General features: G+C 40.9%; 1 protein-coding gene across 1 annotated transcript in view; it reads left to right on the top strand.

The window, feature by feature from the left end:
* Positions 1–9,237, top strand: part of PIH1D1 (PIH1 domain containing 1) — a 35,140-nt gene extending 25,903 nt beyond the window's left edge. Inside the window, exons 8-11 of the mRNA XM_089689003.1 lie at positions 404–451; positions 5,094–5,184; positions 5,313–5,456; positions 8,789–9,237. Of these exons, the coding sequence (XP_089545129.1) occupies positions 404–451; positions 5,094–5,184; positions 5,313–5,456; positions 8,789–8,824 (319 nt within the window). The 3' untranslated portion in view covers positions 8,825–9,237. The remainder of the gene's footprint in view (positions 1–403; positions 452–5,093; positions 5,185–5,312; positions 5,457–8,788) is intronic.
* The last annotated feature ends 11,294 nt before the right edge of the window (positions 9,238–20,531 follow it).

The following is a 20,531-nucleotide window of genomic DNA, read 5'->3' as shown; positions in this document are numbered from 1 at the left end:
ATCTGTTTGCTGATCAGAGCAGGAGAATGGCTGGTCTGCATCCACTCAGTTTCTGCAGAGCGGACGTGCCCAGAACCCACTCTGCTCTATGGGCGTTTGGGTGTAAACAGACTCTGTTGTTTGTATACACTTAACTGCCCACTCGTCTGATCTTCCTAGATGGAACCCCCCCACACTTTTTTAGTGGATTGGATTGGAGGTAGGCAGGAGTAAACGACACAAGTCTGTTTAAACCCTCTGGTCTATAGGGGTGAAAGGAGGGTGCGATCAGGCCCACCTTAAAAACTGACAGGTGGACCTGATTGGATCCTTTGTGTGAAAGGAACCTTATATCTACAATGATTTAATTTTAGTAAAACAAAATTTTGGACAAAGCAATAATTCTCTTGTTTCTTACCTATAGCTCCTCACAGCCAGCTGCAAGAAAAACTCTTATTTCTGAAATCACAAGGTTGGTTTTTTTTTACTCCTTTTTCAACTATATTTTCACTTTTTGTAGCAAAATTGGGGTGTCTACTTTTTTTTCTGTTGCATGTTCCATTAACATAGCATAACTTAAAAAGGTAACCAGTCATTGTACTTGCTTAAAAATCCTTACTTACTCTCCTAATTTGTAATGTTTGGAAAGGGGCTGTAGAGTAATGTTTAACATGATTAAAGTAGCAATAAAGACATGTTTGTTTTTCATTTTGGATAGAGTAAAGGAGGATTATAAACCCTGTAATGTTATTTGTGTCCCACGGAGAGATTTTATTCCACTTCCTGTCACATAGCTAAAACAGGAAGTGAAAAGAAATCCCTCCAAAGTGAGGGAATCCCTAGTTGTTACCAGGGTAACTGGAACTAGTTTCCCCACTGGAAGACTTCTTCTCTGTTCTTGTTCTGGTGACAACCCAGGATTTGGGATTTTCTTTCATTTTCACTTTTAATGATAATGGTAAACAGGACAAATATAGAGGGTGAATCTCTGTAACGGGAAACACAGACAGCAGTAAAACTCTGACAGGGGTTCTTATCTGTCTCCACCTTATCCAAAACTAAAAAATCTTTTGTCTATAGTTACACTTTAATTCTGTATTCATAGTTCTTCTTTATTGAAGAATCTGAGTTCTTATGATATTTTTATAATGTTCTGTAATCCATATAATGGTGAGAAAAGTTCAAAATAGAATGTCTTCCCAGTTCTTGTGCAAAAACACGAAATGGATTTAGTAATAAAATTGCAAGTAAAATATTAGAATACAGAATGTATTATAATGTAAAAAATGTAGTTATGTTCTTGTGATGAAAATAAGTGTATATAATCGTGTGTGTAGCTGTGGGCAGATATCTGCTCAGCTAGTTTTCTTGTGTAAGTCTCCGTAAAAAGTCTTTTAGTATAAGCATCTTTTAAGGCTTTCCATGCCCCCCTCCCTCACAAAGGGCTGGGTCCAGTAGCTGTACCCACATGTGAGAAATCTGAGACCCTCAGAGAGACGGGGCTTCTCCATCTAACATTTGGTTATGCTGGCAACTTCAATGAGTGTGATACATATACGTGTGTGTGCATAATATATTTTATATATATATATATATATATATATATGTAATACAGTGGTACCTTGAACTACGAGTGAATTAATGTACAAGTTTTCTGAGGTACGAGTCGTCACTCGGTCAATTTTTGCTTTGTTCCGTGAGCAAAAAATTGAGGTACGAGCTCGAGCTGCCGCTGCTAGATGGCGTAATGAGCAGTGACGCCACAGCATCCCCCAGCCTCCAACACACTCCCTCGTTCTAAGAAAAATAAAAATAAGAAAAAAACAATTGTGAAGTAGCAATTAAGTTTAGGGATACATAGTGTACAGTAGTGATGGCAAAAAACGAGTCTTTCATCCTCCTCCGCCAGCGTCTTCGTTAGCTAAAGTCGTCTCATTTCCAAGGTAAGTACACTGTATAAAACCTTATTATATCTTTACATACTCTATTATGTTTTTATACAATATTTGTTATTTAGAAATGTATTTTCCTTATTTAATAACATGAAACCTAAAAATATGGGGTGGCATTTTGAGGGTTGGAATGGATTAAGGGCATTTTAAGTATTTTCAATGGGGAAAATTGATTTGATGTGGGTGCAAATTGAGCTAGGAGCTCGGCCACGGAACAAATTAAACTCGTAGGTCAAGGTACCACTGTATTTTAATTACACACACTGCATACACCACAACAGATTTGTCAGAAAACCTTTACATTCCTTTCAGAACCAACATTTTCTATGGGACACTGTACTACAAAACAAAATTTGTTCATTTGCTCACACAAAAAAATATTTTTGCTAACAAATTAATTCAAGTCCATGTTGTAAAAATGAATACACCCCAAGGAACAAAGCTACATTTTAGACAACAAAAGCCTAATTAACAAGAATTCAACTATAGGTCAGTCTATTTATTCATTAAACCTCACCGACTTGATACCCAAATAGCACCCTACCCATAATCTTCTCTCCTCACAAGACCTCCTACTTTCTAGCTCCCTGGTCTCCACCTCCCACGCCCGACTGCAGGACTTCTCCAGGACTTCCCCCATCCTCTGGAACTCACTACCCCAATCCATCAGACTGTCACCTTCCCTCCTCACCTTTAGGCGCACCCTGAAAACCCATCTCTTCAGGGAAGCCTGCCCCACCCTGACCTAACAGCAGATCTACACTCTACACTACACTCCTCCTACCACTCCATCCCCCTCAGCCACTTCCTCCTGTACCACTATCCCCTCCCTCCTAGATTGTAAGCTCGAAAGAGCAGGGCCCTTGACCCCCTCATGTTTTGTTTTGTTACTGTATTGTCTCATGTTCTGTCCCCACTATAATGTACAATGCTGAGCAAACCTTTTGGCGCTATATAAATAATGTATAATAATAACTAGAAAAGCTACAATTTCTGGGGAAATTGTGTGAAGTGTTCTTGCCTCCACCAGTAGTCTACAACTGGAGTGGGCGGAGTAACTGGGTGGAGTGGCTGGAGTAACTGTTGTGTGGTTGGAGTGGCTGGAGTAACTGAAAAGGTTGGACTGGGCAGGGTAACTTTATGGAGTGGGCAGAGTAACTGTGTAGGGTGTTTGGAGTGAGTAAAAATAGTAAACATTACACTAACCAATTGATTGATCAAATTTAAAAAGTGCACATGGGAAGCTTGATAGAGTGAGAAATGCATTTCAACTTTTATTTTTCAGCTCACACTTTAGCTTTTGTCACTCTGCTGCCTGCTCACACACCTGGGTTCCTATGGCAACTCACTCTACAGCAAGGGCAGAGAAAAGCGGTTAAAAACAAACTGCTCCAACTTGCTCACTTCACTGGCAGTTGCCATCTTCAAACGGTTGTAGTTTAAAAATTATAAATTCTACACCAAAGAGCTTTATATTGTGAGAATCACAAGACCCAGACCTACATTTTGATGCATAGTATGTCTCTGAAATATTAAAAATGAAGGCACAGTCACAGTTTAGAAATTGCCCTTCAAATTTGCAGTGGCTAGAGTGGAGTTTCAATGAATGTCAATGGGCGGCGTGAGTTGCAAACAAATGGTCATATTGTGAAAACTATCAGGACTATGGCTTAGCCGTGGACATTTTTAGTGGCAGCAGGGATAGCTGAACGTTTTGATATGAGATTTGTGTAGGTGGGCTTGAAAACGAGGGAGTGATAGTAGTTTAGAAATCATGTCCTGATTTTTCAGCTCACACTCTAGCTTTTGTCAGCTCCCACTCTAGTTTTGAACATTCCGCCATTCATTCCTATGGGACCAATTTCATCACAAAAACGCCGATATTTCGTGGACCATTCTGAGAAACGTTCCACAAAGTAATAGCACACCAATCGGGAACAATCCGAACGTTTCGGTATATTACAGTCTATGTAGTGTAAAAACTGTGGGAGGAGTTAGGGTGGTAAATTTGGCTATAATAATAAGAATATATATGTGCGATAACAGTAAGTGGTCTTGCCATGCAAGAACAATTAATTAAACAGGCATCCAACAGACAGTTGATTATAAAAGGGTGTTAACAAAGTATACCCCTCCCCATTTCATGTTGTTACCAATGGCACCAAACGGAAGAGAAATGTTAGAAGGCCTGAGAAAGAAAATAATTTCTTTACACAAGAAAGGTGAACGCTACAAGAAGACCAGCAAAGCTTCACTTATCAGTCAGAATACTGTAGCAAAAGTGATACAAAAATTTATCAAAGATGGAACTGCAAGTACAAAACTTGTACAGTATTCTAACTTATACAAGCCTAATAAACTCTTGCACTTTTAATAGCCATACCATACTAAACATGGATATCTCAACCTGGGGGATGGAAAGCTAGCCAGACCATGACTGATTAGCACCAAATGTCGCCTTTACCTGTTGACAAACCATGCCTAGTATATTTATATATTTTCACATAGACTGTAAAAGTTTATTTTACTTTTCTTAATCAAGATCAAATAAAATATAACAACTCAATTATTCTATTAAGATCCAACACATTCATACATATGTTAGTATCCTAATAAGCAGATATTAGATTAAGGAAGGCTTATAACATTTATCAGCTGTAAACTAGATTAAACCACTATACTAACAAAATGTTAAACATTTTGAAACTGTTGTCCTGCATTTTATGGTAATTAGTTTTCTCAAATTTGACTACAAAAGTGGAAATACACATTAAAGCCCAACACTTATCAAAAGGTTTCTTTTTGTTTTGAATAAAGAAGGTAAGATATAGAACCTCCTGTCAAGTTTCATTTCAGTCTGTTCCCCGCAGTCAGAGGAACAATAGGAACATAGACAGCAACAAAAATGCATTTAGTGCATTGGAAAAAGTTTGTACCTTCATGTCCTTGTGACTTTTATTTCCTTCACCTTTTTGTCCTGGTGTCACAGGAGTGTAGGTGAGACAAATAATAAAAAGTAATCTCCCCATTGGTTTTAACTCTTCTAATTTTATTCAAAACTAAGAAAAATTGCATGTGTATCATCAACGAAAGAACAGACTTTGTTGGTGTATGTTAAACAGATCTGGATTTATAAATTCTTTCTTATTATTTAATTCTCAGCTCACCAGAGGTACCAGAATATACAATAACTGCAGATCCTTCTGAGGGGCACCCAAGTTTTCTTGTGGCTGAAATCTCTTTGCCTAAAGTGGTGAGTACTTATGTTTTAGGCTATATTACAGGCTCTGAGGGTCCCTGTAGGCTTTAGTTGTAAATTGGTAAAACCTTGTTCTCCATTCACCAAAAGGACCCCTATAAATGCTGATTTTCTCTTTGCAGTCCTCTGTCAGATCTCTTGTACTAGACCTTGGAGAAGATCGAATCGTTTTATTGGGACGTCCTGACTTGTATCAGATGGACATCTTCATTCCCTACAATATTATCCAAGAGGAAAGTGGTGCCCAGTTTAACAAAGACACAAAGGTGAGCTAGTATTAGCCACTTGCCCTCCTGAGGATTTACCCCCCCCCCCCCCCTTCCTGACTAGGCCATTTTTTGCATTACGGCACTGCATTACTTTAACTGACAATTGCGTGGTCATGCGACTCTGTATCCAAATGAAATTTACGTCCTTTTTTTTCCCCCGAACTGAGCTTTCTTTCGGTGGTATTTGATTGCCTGTGTGTTTTTTATTTTTTGCGCTATAAAAAAAAAAAAAAAGAGACCAACAATTTTGAGCCTGAGCCAATGTAAATGAACATGCGGAGCAGCAGCTGGGGAGTGCTCATGCTTGGGTGCCGACCCAATACTTATGCACAGATCATCAATAAGGTACCTGAGAAATATCAGAAAGTTGTCAGATGGTTTACATTTTTGTATCTACCAAGTGCTAATATATTAGTTTTGGATGGACTCGTCACACATGTGTCTTATCCTATCTAATCTTTATGCATATGATCATGCAATAACTATTCCCAGTACATGTCACGAGCTATCCCCCTAGCATGGCCATGGTAACAAGTATACAGGATAGGGGCTGAGATTAAAGTGTATTTAACCACTTGACCTCCAGAGGATTTACCCCCATTAATGACCAGGCCTCTTTTTGCTACTCGGCGCTGCACTAATTCAACTGATAATTGCGCGGTCATGCAATGCTGCACCCAAACGAAATTTACGTCCTTTTTTTCACACAAATAGAGCTTTCTTTTGGTGTAATTTGATCACCTGTGCGCTTTTTATTTTTCACGCTATAAACAAAAAAAGGCCAAAAATTTTGAAGAAAAATAATATTTTTTACTTTCAGCTATAAAAAATATATAGTAAACTCAAAGTTGGTTATAAATTTAGGCCAAAATATATTCTGCTACATGTTTTTGGTAAAAAAAATCCCAATAAGTGTATATTGATTGCTTTGTGTGGAAGTTATAGCGTCTACAAACTATGGTATAAATACTGCAGTTTACGCCATTTTTCTGCTATACAGCGCTGCACTAGTTTAACGGACAATTGCGCGGTCATGCAATACGATACATAAATGAAATTTACATCCTTTTTTTCCACACAAATTGAGCTTTCTTTTGGTGATATTTGATTGCCTGTGCGGTTTTTATTTTTTGCGCTATTAAAAAAAAAGGTTGACAATTTTGAGGAATTTTTAGACTGAGGAATTTTTGGGACTTTTTGCTATAAAACATGTCCAGTAAAAAAAAAATGCAAAAATCAAATTTAGTCATACATTTCTGCCAAAATGCATTCTGCGACATGTCTTTTCTAAAAACAAAAAAAAAAACCCAATACGTGTAAATTAATTGGTTTACGTGAAAGTTATAGCGTTTACAAATGGCGGGAAAGGTACTGGGATTTATGGGTTTTTTTTTATACTAATAATGGCGGCGATCAGCGAATTATGGCGGCGATCAGGGACTTATGGCAGCGACCTATGGCGGGACTGCGGCGGACATTCTGACATTGGGGGGTACTGACTTGGGGTCACTGACATCCCCAAAAACACTAATACAGTGATCAGTGCAAAAATAAAAAACACTGACACTGTACTAATGGCAATGGGGAGGAAGGGGTTAACTTTATTTTGCAGGGAAGGGTTATAGGAGTGAGGGGAGTGTTTTACTAGGGGGCGGGGGTGTGTACTGGACTGGACAAGGCTGATCAAGAAAGAGAAACTGTTCTTTCTCGATCAGCTCATCTTCGAGCTGACAGGGAAGTGACAGACAGCACAGCTACTGCAGCTGTGCTGTCTGTCACTGTTTGCCGCCGATCGCCGCAAGATAGCCGGTAAGGACCGGCCGTGACCCGGCGACTCACATCTGCGGCGGTGATCGGCGGGACAGATAGGGCTGCCTCGCGCGAGCCCCCTATTTGTTTACAAAACACACGTTTTAAAACGTGGTTTTGCCTGCCAGTGCCGCCCTGCCGCCGTATATCTACAGTGGCTGGGCGGCAAGTGGTTAAAAGCAATTGTTTTTATTTGAATTGAATGGAGAGGGTTGGACCTTCTGTCAAGTTTCCCTAACTGGGAAGAGTCAACTGTTTTGTTCTGATTGTTTTGTCACTAAAACAGAAAGTGACAGGAAATTCAAAATTCTCACCAGAGTTCTCACCAGAGCAAAAGGTGAAGGTATTACAGTGACAACCATCTAAGATGCCATCTTTCTCTCATTTTCCCTACTATATTCAAAACAAAATAAAGATTTATGTACACACACGGTAATACCGCGTATTACAAATGCCTCAGTTAATGTAATTTTCAGTTTACGAACGAAAATACATTGAAAATGATTCCTCGGTTTACAAATTTTTTACCAATATTTTTTTTTGCAATACAAAGTGTATGTCGGTGCCGATTTTTACCGACTTTTTTTTTTCTTCACTATAGCTCACAGAATTAGCTGTTACTTTCCCGGAGTTTTAAGAAACTAAAAGGAAACATTATTCTCTTAACTTGGGGAAATAAACTAAAAGAAAACTTTATATCTCTTTTAGCTGGGGGGGAAGGGGGTAGTGACAGCTGAATTTCTGAATTATAGTGAAGAAAAAAAAAAAGATAATTACATTTAAAAACCGACACCATAAAAAAAAAAACTACGTGGGGTCCCCCCTCCATTCATACCAAGCCCTTCGGGTCTGGTATTGATTTTAAGGGGAACTCACATGCCAAAATTAAAAAAAAAATGGTGTGGGGTTCCCCCCAAAATCCATACCAGGCCCTTATCCGAGCATAGGGATACTCATTCACATAAGGGGGGGTGGGATCTGGGGGCCCCCTTGTTTATGGGGGCTTCCAGATTCCAAAAAGCCCCCCACACACAGACCCCCACAACCAAGGTGTTCTGGGGGGGAGCCCCCCTGCCCCAAAGGACCCTTCTGGTATGGTTCAGGAGGCCTGGTATCGCTCGTCTCCAACCACCACTCCCACCCCTTTCCTGACCTGCCAGGCTGCATGTATCCAAAATCCATGCCAGGCCCGAGGAGCTTGGTATGGTTGGGAGGGAGGACCCCACGCCGTTTTTATAAATTATATTCTTTAATTTCCGGCAATTCTTTCACGTTCCCCACTGACAGCTGAACCATTAACACATGGTTGTCACTACTAAAATACTGCATGACTTGATAAAATAACTCATGTGGTATTTTATAACTCCGAAAAATCCTGCAGAACAAATTAAATTCGTATTACTGTCTGTGTGCATATATAATGTGTATATATGTATATTAATATATAATTTTAGATGGACTGTATGAAGTGCCTTGCAATGTAGCTGATTACTGAAAAACTGTTTGTGACTATATTTCAGGTGCTGACTATTACAATGCCCGTTCAACCAGCCTAGCAAGAACCTGTGGGAGGTTTAGCTTTTAAAATCAGTCTTTATTATTGATCCAGTGGATCCATATTGGAGATTTTGGACTCTACGGCAATACTTTGCACTGAATAACAACATGATCTTTGGCTTCAAATCAGTTTGGACTTTAAGTTAAATCAATACAAATCTGCAATATTGTGAATAAATGTAAATTGATGTTATTTAACATAATTGTCTCAGTAACTTGTCTGCAGGAATATTTTGACATTTTTTAAAAACATGTGTGGTGTGCTGCAAAAAACACAGTTTTCTTATGTGTGTATTTAGGGATTCCATTCCCAAATGGATGTAGAGGTATCAATCAGAAAGCGGAACTTTGGGTATTATTTATGTATACTGTATGTATGTACATAAAAATTATTAAAGTGCAGCAAAAATTATGCATTAAAGGTATACTTCCACTGATCCACTTCATTTCACCAACTAGTCAAGCCCAATGTGTTTTGCAGGTCAAAAGTCCCTTTATTCAAGAAAGTTAAGTCAACCCCTTCAGGAGGGGAGCATCAAAGGTGACTGCTATGGACTGCAGGAGTAGGCTTTATTATAAGAAAACAAAGAGTGTTGCTCTTCTCTATAGATACAGTATGATAGCAACCTAGCAACAGCATAACTGCTCCCAGTGTACCCATTCAAGGGGGCTAGGCTATTTTGTTCTCTTATTGTAAAGGCTGGAACTGCGTAGCGCTTCTACACTCAACATCACTGATGAAGCTGACTTGGCACCTTTCATCGTTCTTATTTGTTCCTGAAATGCCATCATTCACAGAAACTGTATCATTAAATCAAATATGAAACCTATATCATTAAAGTGCAATTGAACCCTTTTTATTTTAAATTGTAATGCAATCAGGTTGCAGTGGGTATAGAAAATAATCACATTTTGTTGCTTTACAGCCTGAAATGAAGACAGACATAGTTTTTGTTTTATCTAGCTGTATTTACATTCAAGTGAAAGATATAACACCAACATGTCAGAAATTAAAAAAAAAAAAATCCAAATCCTTGAGTTGGTAAAAGGATCACTCCCTCCTAAAAAATGGCTCGTAAACTCAATCAGGTGTAGCTAATTGCCTTCTCAATGGCAGACAAAACCATTTGACTTTCAGCTGTGGTCATTTTTATTAGCTGAACATAAAAAGAGCATTCTTGAAGCATTTCAGTCCCACGCATTTGTGGAAAATTTGTGATATTGCACCACCTGCATGGAGTTTGAATGTTCTTTCTGTGTCTACGTAGGTTTCCTCCCACACACCAAAGACATGTTGGTAGGTTATTTGGCTGCTGTGTTGTCGCCTCCACTGGTGTGTTGAAAAATTTGGTTCCCCAAAGGCCACCGCTCGCAGTCGTGCAGGGTACAGCATGGCATAAGTAACTTTCAATTGTTGCATTTTCCGATTAATTTCTATAAACTTTGCTCTTCTCCTCTGAAGTTCTAGGGAAACATCTGGAAATATTGAAATCTTTACTCTACAATATTTACTTTACAATATTGGAAACATCTCTCATTTCTCTAGTCTTTCGGAGTCTAGTAAGTTTATCTTTATAATACAACACGTTAATGAGAAGAGGTCTAGGCTGACAGTGCTCTAAATGACACCCTATGTGCTCTTTCAATAGCAAAGAATGTTGAAAAGGAGTCCCTTCCAAATGTTTTGATAAGCCATTTCTCCAAAAATTCAATCGGGTTGAGCCCTTCGCTACGTTCAGGGAAGCCCACAATCCTCGCATTATTCCTTCACAGCCTATTTTCCATATCTTCCATTTTGGAGGTATATACATTTACTTTCTCACTAAGTACTTTAATTCTTGCTTTACTGGGCTCAAATCATCTTCCACTGCACTTCTCCTTCCTTCCAGGGCTGTTGTTCGTTCATGTACTTTCTGTAAATCATGTCTCAAAAAGGATATCTCCTCTTTTATGCCCTTAAGTTGATCAGACATTTCAAATAGGGAGGATTTACAGAAGTTGATTGTTTGCAGTACTTCCTTTAAGGAGGGTTCTTCTGCTATTAAAGTACAAGCTTTAGGGATCAACACCGAATTTTCAGTTTCTGCCACCAACTCTCCTTCTACGCTCATACCTGAGCTTACGGTGTGTTCCCGCTTGCTTTTCTTTACTGGTGAGGCTGCCGCCTGGGTTTTAGACTGCTGTAGAATAGCTTGACTTCCTTTTTCAGGGGTATGTGCAAAACGCTCCAGCTTAGCTACTGCCTGACTCCCCTTATCCTTTTCAGATCTCTGCATTTGCTTACCTAATCCATCCTGCTGTGCTGCTTCTCCCTTCTTTCTAGTCATTAGAACCACATACACTGGGATATCAATTATCATTCAATCCATTTTAAAATGTTACAGTCCCTCTTTAGAAGCACTCAAGCCAGTTATCCAAAGCTTCAACCTCTCAGTCTCTAGTCCTCATCTCCTCTAGCTCCAACACAGCCCAATTGTCCTCACCACCTGGCAAGCAGTCCTCTCCTCCACAGCACCCTGCGTTCAGTTGAAGCCAAATAAGCAACCATCAAGCTCACAAGCCTCTGGACCTCTTACCACCAGGACCGCTATCCCCTCCTCCCAGTAAGCAGGCCTCTGTTCCTCCACGGCTCCCAAAGCTTTAGCTAGAGCCAGGTAGTCAACTTCACCGGACCTCTCACTGACCAGACTGCCACCACAGGATCACCGCTGCTCGACCCAACCTCCAAACTGCCCACCCGGGAGCCCCTTCTCAGACACGGCTCACAGCATCAGGAGTATCGCTGGGTGGGAGTGGGAGTCAAACCAAGCACATCCACTCACATCGACATCCAACCATGCTCCCCTGCTGTTCTTTGTACACACCCATGTTAACCAAGTGTGGGGTATTTATTGAACCAACATGCTGCATGACCATAATAAAATTAAAGTATATGTAAACCCTCACCTTGTAAAACCGCCCATTCAGTTTAAAATAGTCTCCTCCGCAGAGCCATTTAAGGTGGAGGATCACCATCTGGTATAGTCAATGTATTTTGGCGTCAAATGTAAGGAGCTGTCCCTATATGCTGGATTGGTTCGACAGTGATGTCTGAAGTGCTTCCCTTGTGTGTGTGCACCAGTGGAGCCCCTCTTGGTCCCTGACCAGATCCATGATGACTACCAGGGTCCCTTTTGGAGATTATTATTATATGCGCATATAACTTGCGCTTCTGGTAAGTGCAAGCACACTTCATTTCTTCACCATAAGAAGTCACGAGCACAGGCTTTTTGATTCAACATTCTTGCTTCTCAGTCACTGAATGGTGCTGCTGCGATTTGGAGCATTATATCAATCACCATCTGATTTCATCCAGACACAAGTTTACTGGACTATTGATTTAAGAGCACTTTATTGAATTTATTATCATATTGTTGACCACTGGATTCACTTTAGTGAATTGATTTTCCTCATCCATTCACATTTTCACTGTGTTGATTATATTTATAAAGTCTCACTAATCTTGCACAGTCATTTTTTTGCGCCTTTTGCACTTGGTCACTTTATTTCATAGAGCTGCATATTTGTTTTATGGTTCTATGACCTACAGTGATCCCTAGTGAGAGCACCAGTGTTGCTAATTGAGAAGTGTAGCAATCGTGTGCACAGATATGGACGCGGACAACCATGTTGCTAAGATCCACCATGTTGTGTCATTCTCACTCCAAATCAGCCCCCCCTCCCTTTTTGTTGTATGGCATGTGGTCTGTGTGTGTGCTGCGGTCAGGAGTGCATCATGCACAGCTGGATACACTTCATGGTTGTAAACCCAATTAGCTGGTTCCAGGGTGTCTGACAGACTCTTGCTCTGGCCGGATCGTAAAGCTATAAACCCGTCAGTCATTAGACTTGAAAAGCATTCCGAAATAGCAGTAAAACATACATCCCACTTGAAAACCACTTTTTCATACAATTTCATAACGCCCGGCAGGAAATAGGTAGAATAGAACAAAGCATATATTCAAATAGGTCAGTTTAATGCGAGTCACCTGATACCTTACACCCCTAGATAATGTCTACCCGAGAGCAGAAAGCGATATCTCTTTAACCGTCACAGGCAGATATGTCATATCTGGTGTCTGGACGTTCAGAATATGATTCTGCATATTATTCTACCAGTGGATAGGATGCTACATGTACCTATGGAAGGTTATTGACCATGGTGTGGACTTGCAAGGGATTTGGGTCACAGCCAGGGTCTCTGCCTAAACCCCCTCCCCAAATGAGGCGATTGACCCTTGGCTTCAGTAGACACCCCCTGCTGAGGGACTAGAAAACAGGCTGTCAGGCCTGAGAGGTAGGATGAAGAGATTCTCCCTTTTTAACATCAGAAACCAACTTTGGGAGGAAAGGTACCCTTTTTGTTCAGGACACTTGAATCTGCTTAAACCAAGGACTCTGGCAAGTATTCTACCTCCCTAAACTTCTTTCTGTTATCTCTCTGTTGTGTTATTGCTCTCTGTATTTATATATATATATAGGCTACATCTTTTCTGTAAATATTTTTATTGCGCCATTTTGACCTTTTTAGTAATAAATCCTTTTTTCTGAAAAGTGTTGAACTGTTTCTAAAGCTCTTTAATGCAAACTAAGAATCCCTGTCTCTGAAGAGTGCTACTGTGTGTTTTAAACTTCTGCATACATCTGCCTGCGGTGACAGTGTGTATACAGACGCTTATTAAAAACATCATAGTGTTACTGCTAAGGTTTCCTCCTTCTCTGTACAAAAAAGTGGTGGTGGCAGCATGAAGGGTTAATTGCGTAATTATCTTGACCCAGTAACAATCGCTCTCAGGCTGAGGCACATAGATTGTGGTCCAGTGAGCTGGAAAATCTTTGTGCAGGGTGCAGCTGAGCATGGCATTGTTACTCAAGTGACGGCACGGTTTTATATTGGCTATTCCTTCGGTCACAAGTCGGTGAGAAGGGCTGGGGGTCTGACTCCGCACTCGTCACAGGAAGAGCTTACTTCTCCATATTGAAATTGCCAAAACGGCTTGATTAAATCTGAGTACGTAGAAATATAAAAGCCTTCCCTTGGAGTCTTCCAGCATTGCTTAATTAAATAGAGCAAATGTCTGCAACAAGTGGTCAGGTTGAGGCTGAAGTTTGAGACTTGTTTTGTTAAGTTTCAGATTTCTATGCGAAGTACTAAAGTGAAAGATAAGTTACAGTGCATCTAGAAAGTATTCCCAGCGCTTAACTTTTGCCACATTTTGTTATGTTATAGCCTTATTCCACAATGGATTAAATTAATTTCTTTCCTCAACATTCTACAAACAATACCCCATAATGACAATGTGAAAGAAGTAAGTTTTGAAATCTTTGCAATTGATTGGAAATAAAAAACGAAAAAAAAACACGTACAGAAGTATTCACAGTCTTTGCCATGAAACTCAAAATTGAGCTCTGGTGCATGCTGTTCTCACTGATCATCCTTGAGATGTTTCCACAACTTGATTGGAGTCCACTTGTGGGAATTCAGTTGATGGATATGATTAGGAAAGGCATAAACCTGTCTGTGGATATAAAGAAAACAAACAGAGGGTGCACCGGCCTAGTGTATTATCGTAAAAAACATTTATTGAAATGATAAAAAATAGGTATCGTACTCACATTTGACATATATGTCAAAGGCACAGCACAAAGAACAGCACTGTCCAAGCCACAGTACATGTCAATCCGCAATGGGAACCCTTTACTTCCAAGAGGCTTACGCGACAAAATATAGGACCGCCCTAATAGGAAGACAAACACAAACTCCTACATAGGAAACATTTACATGAACAAATTGTAACAATAAATTTGCCATACAATCCGAACAGCACAACACATATTTCCTTGCAGCATAGACAAAAGAGGAGAATCCCCCTGTAGGGAGATACAAATCGAACATTAAACAGAAAAACATTAAGTACATTCTCAATCTGTTTTTCCAGAGGTAAATCCCTTTAAAAAGGGTGTCGCGCACCTGATAGGAGACTGAATTGACGAGGTCGGCCTCACTTGTGGCACAAGCCCTGACCCCGCTGAGGTTGAAACAGAGGGAGTCCAGGGACCAGGGGGACAAGAGCGCCAGTGGTTTGCTTGTGGCTCTTGCGGATGATGGCCTTGGTAGGCAGGATATCCATGAATTTGGGTATTGCAGAAATAGCCCAGGCAGGTTCGGTGGGTTGCCAGATGCACAGCAGAGCCAGGTATGCAGCCAGGACACAGGACTGGAGCGAAGTCGTGGAATAGCCAGGGTCATAAAAGTCGGGCAGCGCGGTACCAAATGAGAGGGAAAAGCCAAAATCAGGATCAGAGCCAAAGTCAGGAACCAGGGACAGGAGAGTACTTAGAGTCGGGTCAGGAAAAAGCCGGGTCAGCAACAAGGAGCACGTACTGGAGCAGGCAGGACACAGGGGAAAGCTGAAGACCAGTCAGCACTGAATCAGCGCCGAGCTGCTCATTAAATAGCCCGCCTAGCGTTGATCCCCGCCGTGCGCGTGCCTGTGTACGATCGCGCATTCCCGCGCACCTGCGCACAACCGACCCTTCATCCCCGCGATCTCTTCTGCGCATGCGCGTTCCCGATCACGCATCTTCTTACGGAGATTCTCTTACAAAGGGTCTATACCTTTCAGATTCATTCAAACCAGGAGAGAGAGTGGCGTCAAGACATCTAATCCAGGGCATTTCTTGCTGGAGTAGTGCCTTGTTCCAGTTGCCTCCCCTGGTGGGAACCCAACTTTCTGGCATTGGGCTCTATATTGCACCCCAGAATTCTTCAGTAGTCTTCAGATTTCATAATGCCATGCACACGGTCAAGAAATCCAGTGCCTGAAGCAACAGACAACCCCAAAACAGTGACCCCCCACCATGTGTGACTGTAGGGACTGTATTCTTTTCTTTAACCACTTGCCTACTGGCCACTTATACCCCCTTCCTGACCAGACTAATTTTCAGCTTTCAGCACTGTCAAAACTTTAACTGACAATTACTCAGTCATGCAACACTGTACCCATATGAAAATGTTCTTTTTTCACACAAATAGAGCTTTCTTTTGGCGGTATTTAATCAGCACTGGGTTTTTTATTTTTTGTGCTTTAAATGAAAAAATGACCAAAAATAAAAGAAAAAACATTTTTCTTTGTTTCTGTTGTAAAATTTTGCAAATAAGTAATTTTTCTTCATAAATTTTAGCCAAAATTTATACTGCTACATTTCTTTGCGAAAAATAACCTAAATCTGTCTATATTATTTGGTCTTTGTGAAAGTTATAGAGTCTACAAGCTATGGTACCAATCATTGAAACTTGATCACGTCCGTACCGATGTCCTATCTCATTTCTTGAGACACTAACAAGCCAGGACAGTACAAATACCATCCCAAATCACCCCTTTTTGGAAAGTAGACAGTCCAAGGTATTTAGTCAGAGGCATAGTGAGTTTTTTGAAGCTCTGAGGAAGAAGGCATGACCTTCGAAACGCATCAGCTGTACTGAGTGTCTACCCCCATGATGGGATTCGTGCTGGCCTCCTGTCTCTAAAGTCCCTTGGAGGACTTACATGCCTGTTTTTATTTGCTGTTTGTGAGTACCATTCTTCTACTAATAAATTTTGGTTACTGAGGTAATGCGCAAGGTTGGTGCACTTCTTGTTTTTTTCACTTCGCAGTATTGGTCGGGCTTCCCCAGCCTTGTTTTGGAGCTGCACAACCTTTCAGGCACTGGTGGTCGCTTCTTCTGGTTTTGATTTCATCTACTCACCACCGGCCTGGGTCCTAGAGCGCAGGAGAAATCGTACTACATCTCATAATGTGACCTGGGCATTACAGTAGAATAAATTGGCACGTGGTGGATTGGGTGTCTGGACCAGTATGCATGTCCTTAATTTTTTGTAAGCCCAATGTTAAGGGTGAGACCCAAAAATAACTTAAATTCCTCCAATTTAAGAGGTCTCCATTCAAATGGACAGGCATAGGATGAATTATGTGGCATAAAGGTTTGTCTGGTCTACAATAAACTGAAGTAAGGTGTCGGGCAAAAATAAATAAAAAATATAAATTTCTGAAACATTCTCAGTGTTGGCCTGCACACCAGGCTGTGCGGTGAAAGCAGGAATGCTTGCTCATGTGGAGTTGGAGGGCAGCCATAATTGGTTGGCAGAGCATCTGGGAGGTATGTTTGGGCCCTGATTCTTGGGGGTTGATGGAATATTCCAGTGCTGGTACTGGGTCTTTCATTTATGGGTCTAGCACCATTGGCATTTGCAGATTGACCATTGGGGTTTATGGCGCTGCTAGTGGCTGCCTCGTTTTCAGAGTGCCATATCCTTTTAGGAGGGACCCTTTCCTCCTCTGATTCAGTCGCTGATACACTGCTTTTTATGAGTTCATATACTGAATCAGAATCGGACAGTGAGAGCTCCCCGCTGCTCTCATCTATCAGACTGAGGATTTTGAACGCCTCCTCACTAGTGTAAACTAGTTTTGACATAGCTGGCTCTGGTGGCACTCGGACAGGTAGACTGCTGATGTTGGCTGTAGGATGGGTACTCTGGTGATGGTGGCTGTGTGACGATACTCTGCTGATGGTGGCACTGATGGATGATGTGCGACAGGTGCACTGTCGATTGGCACAGATAGGCGACAGGTGCACTGCTGATGGGCAACAAGTACACTGATGGGTGATAGGTACACTGATGTGCACTGATGGGTGACAGGAGCACTGCCTGGCAACAGGTGCACTGCTGGGCACTGCTGGGCAACAGGTGCACTGCTGATGGTCACTGATGGGTGACAGATGCACTGTTGATGAGCACTGATGGGCAACAGGTACAGTGTTGGGTGACGGGTACACTGGTGGGCACCGATGGGCGACAGGTGCACTGCTGATCGGGCAACAGGTGCACTGATGGGCGACAGGTGCATTGCTGGGCAGTGATGGGCGACAAGTGCACTGCTGATGGGCACTGATAGGCGACAGGTGCACTGATGGGCGACGGGTACACTGATGGGTGACAGGTGAAACTGCAAAAACTGTAACTCGCTGTTAGAAGATTCCTCTCCTCACACAAGATCTGTGTGTGAGGAAAGGAAGCTGGTAACAGCGAGTTACCACTCTCTGCTTACATTTGTGACAGGCTATGATTGCACACAGCTTGTCACGTGATAAAGAACTGCAGCCAACGGCTCTTTACCATGATCGATGATGAGCTGTGTCTAAGGGACACAGTTCACCAGCAATCGCCACACCCCCTAGGGCCACGCATGCTCGGTTAGGGTGGGAGGACGTCATATGACATCCTCCCAGAACGAGAGAAATACCGCCCGTCCGTCATTTACTTATATGGCGGGCGGGAGGTGGTTAAGGGCCTCATTGCTTTTCCTGAAAACAGTAGAATGAAGGGTTTTACCGAAAAGCTGTAATCTTGTTTTGTCGGACCACAGCACATTCTCCCAAAAAGGCTCTGGTTTCCTCAGGTACGTTGTAGCAAACTCCAATCTAGCTTTTTTAGGTTTTTGTGACAGCAGTGGGGTCCTCCTGGGTCTACTACCATTGCATCCCTTTTCATTCAGATGGCTACATAGAGTACAATTTGACACAGTTGTACCCTCAGCTTGAATTTGTCTGGAAGTTGTTTTTGGTTCTTTAGCCACCATTCGAACAATCCTTTGTTCAATCTTCAATCCTTGATCAATTTTTCTCTTTCATCCATTTCCATTTAGATTAACTAAACTTCTTGACAATATTGTGCACAGAGGACATAAGATCATTAAAATCTCTGGAAATGGACTTGTAACCTTAGGCTTGTCCATACTTTTCCACAATTTATGTTCTCAAACCCTCAGACACCATTTTAACTGGTTGCCGGTGAGATTGCTATATTGTCAGCACCTTTTAATTGATACAGGTGAGTTTAATTACAAATTACAGGAGCATTACAAACTTGGAATGCAATTATTTCTTACAATTTTGAGAAGGTGCCAATAATTTTGTCCATTCCATTTTTGGGGGTTTTGCGTGGAATGTGTCAGATTTGGCTTTTTGTTTCTCCACTGTTTTGTGTCATACCAATACAAACAAAAGTAATAAACATGAGAATGCCTAAACATTTGTAATTGCAACGATTTTCTGGGCAAAGTGGTTATCTCACAGAAATGCAGGGGTGCCAATATTTTTTCCATGACTGTATATTACGTGGGATATATAACCATGTTACTCTACCCATAATCCCCACATAAAAAAATATTTATAATCCACTTTTAACCTTTTTTTCAGAGTAGCCTATTCTTCCTCAGGTTCTGGGTGATCTGTCTCCATGTGTTCTCTCTCTGTGTTCCTAGTTCATCACAATGCCCATAATCTTTTCAGAAATGCGTGAAAGATGGTTCTTGCCATGAGTATTCACAATAATACACCAAAAAATCCCCATGCAAAAAATAGCTATTCTCATATTCTTATCAGAAAGGGGTTAAATGTGTTCCTATGCACGTTTAACCATGATATTCCACACATAATCCCCATATAGAAAACAAAACTATACCCATATTCTTAGGAGAAAAATGTCAAATATGGTCCTTGCATGTGTATCTGCAATCATTCACCCATAATCCCCATGTAGAAAAACAACTATTCTCATATTATTATCAGAAACAAATCAAATGTGTTCCTATGCATGTTTAACCATGATATTCTACACATAATCCCCATATAGAAAAATAACTATATCCATATTCTTAGGAGAAACATGTCAAATATGGTCCTTGGCATGTGTATCTGCAATAAACCACCCATAATCCTCATGTAGAAAAATAATTATGCACATCATTTTTTCAGAAATAGATCAAATACAGTTCTTGCCATGTGTGTAAACAAGGATAAACCCATAATCCTCATGTAGAAAAATAACTATTCTCACATTTTTATCAGAAAGGGGTCACATGTCTTTCTAGGCATGTTTAATCATGATATTCCACCCATAATCTCCATATAGAAAAATAATTCTACCCATATTCTTAGAAGAAATAGGTCAAATATTGTCCTTGGCATGTGTATCTGCAATCATCCACTCATAATCTCCATGTAGAAATATAACTATTCTCATATTATCAGAAACAGATCAAAATGTGTTCCTAGGCATGTTTAACCATGATATTCCACCATAATCTCCATGTAGAAAAATAATTATGCCTATAATCTTTTCCAGGGCTTTTTTTCTCAGAGGAAAGGTGGTGGAACTCCCCCACCCAAACCTGGCCACGCCCCCATCAAACCCTAGGACCACCCCTTTAGAGAACAGGAATGCAAGTAAAATTTGGGAGGGGCTTCCGATGACATCATTTCCCGTACATACCATATAAGGGAAATGATGTCATCGGACCCCCGGCTGCCTCTTGCATGATCTGCATGAAACACATGCATAGATATAAAATGACTAATGTACTGACACCAGAAACACATGCATAGATATAAAATGACTAATGTACTGACACCAGAAACACATGCATAGATATAAAATGAATACCGTACTGACACCAGAAACACACGCATAGATATAAAATCAGTACCGTACTGACACCAGAAACACATGCATAGATATAAAATGACTAATGTACTGACACCAGAAACACATGCATAGATATAAAATCAGTACCGTACTGACACCAGAAACACACGCATAG

This window comes from Staurois parvus, unplaced genomic scaffold (genome assembly GCF_062004578.1).
Source record: "Staurois parvus isolate SC_StPar_1 unplaced genomic scaffold, SC_StPar_1.0 ptg000465l, whole genome shotgun sequence".
Lineage (NCBI taxonomy): Eukaryota > Metazoa > Chordata > Amphibia > Anura > Ranidae > Staurois > Staurois parvus.
This window is presented reverse-complemented; position numbering and strand designations above follow the sequence as displayed.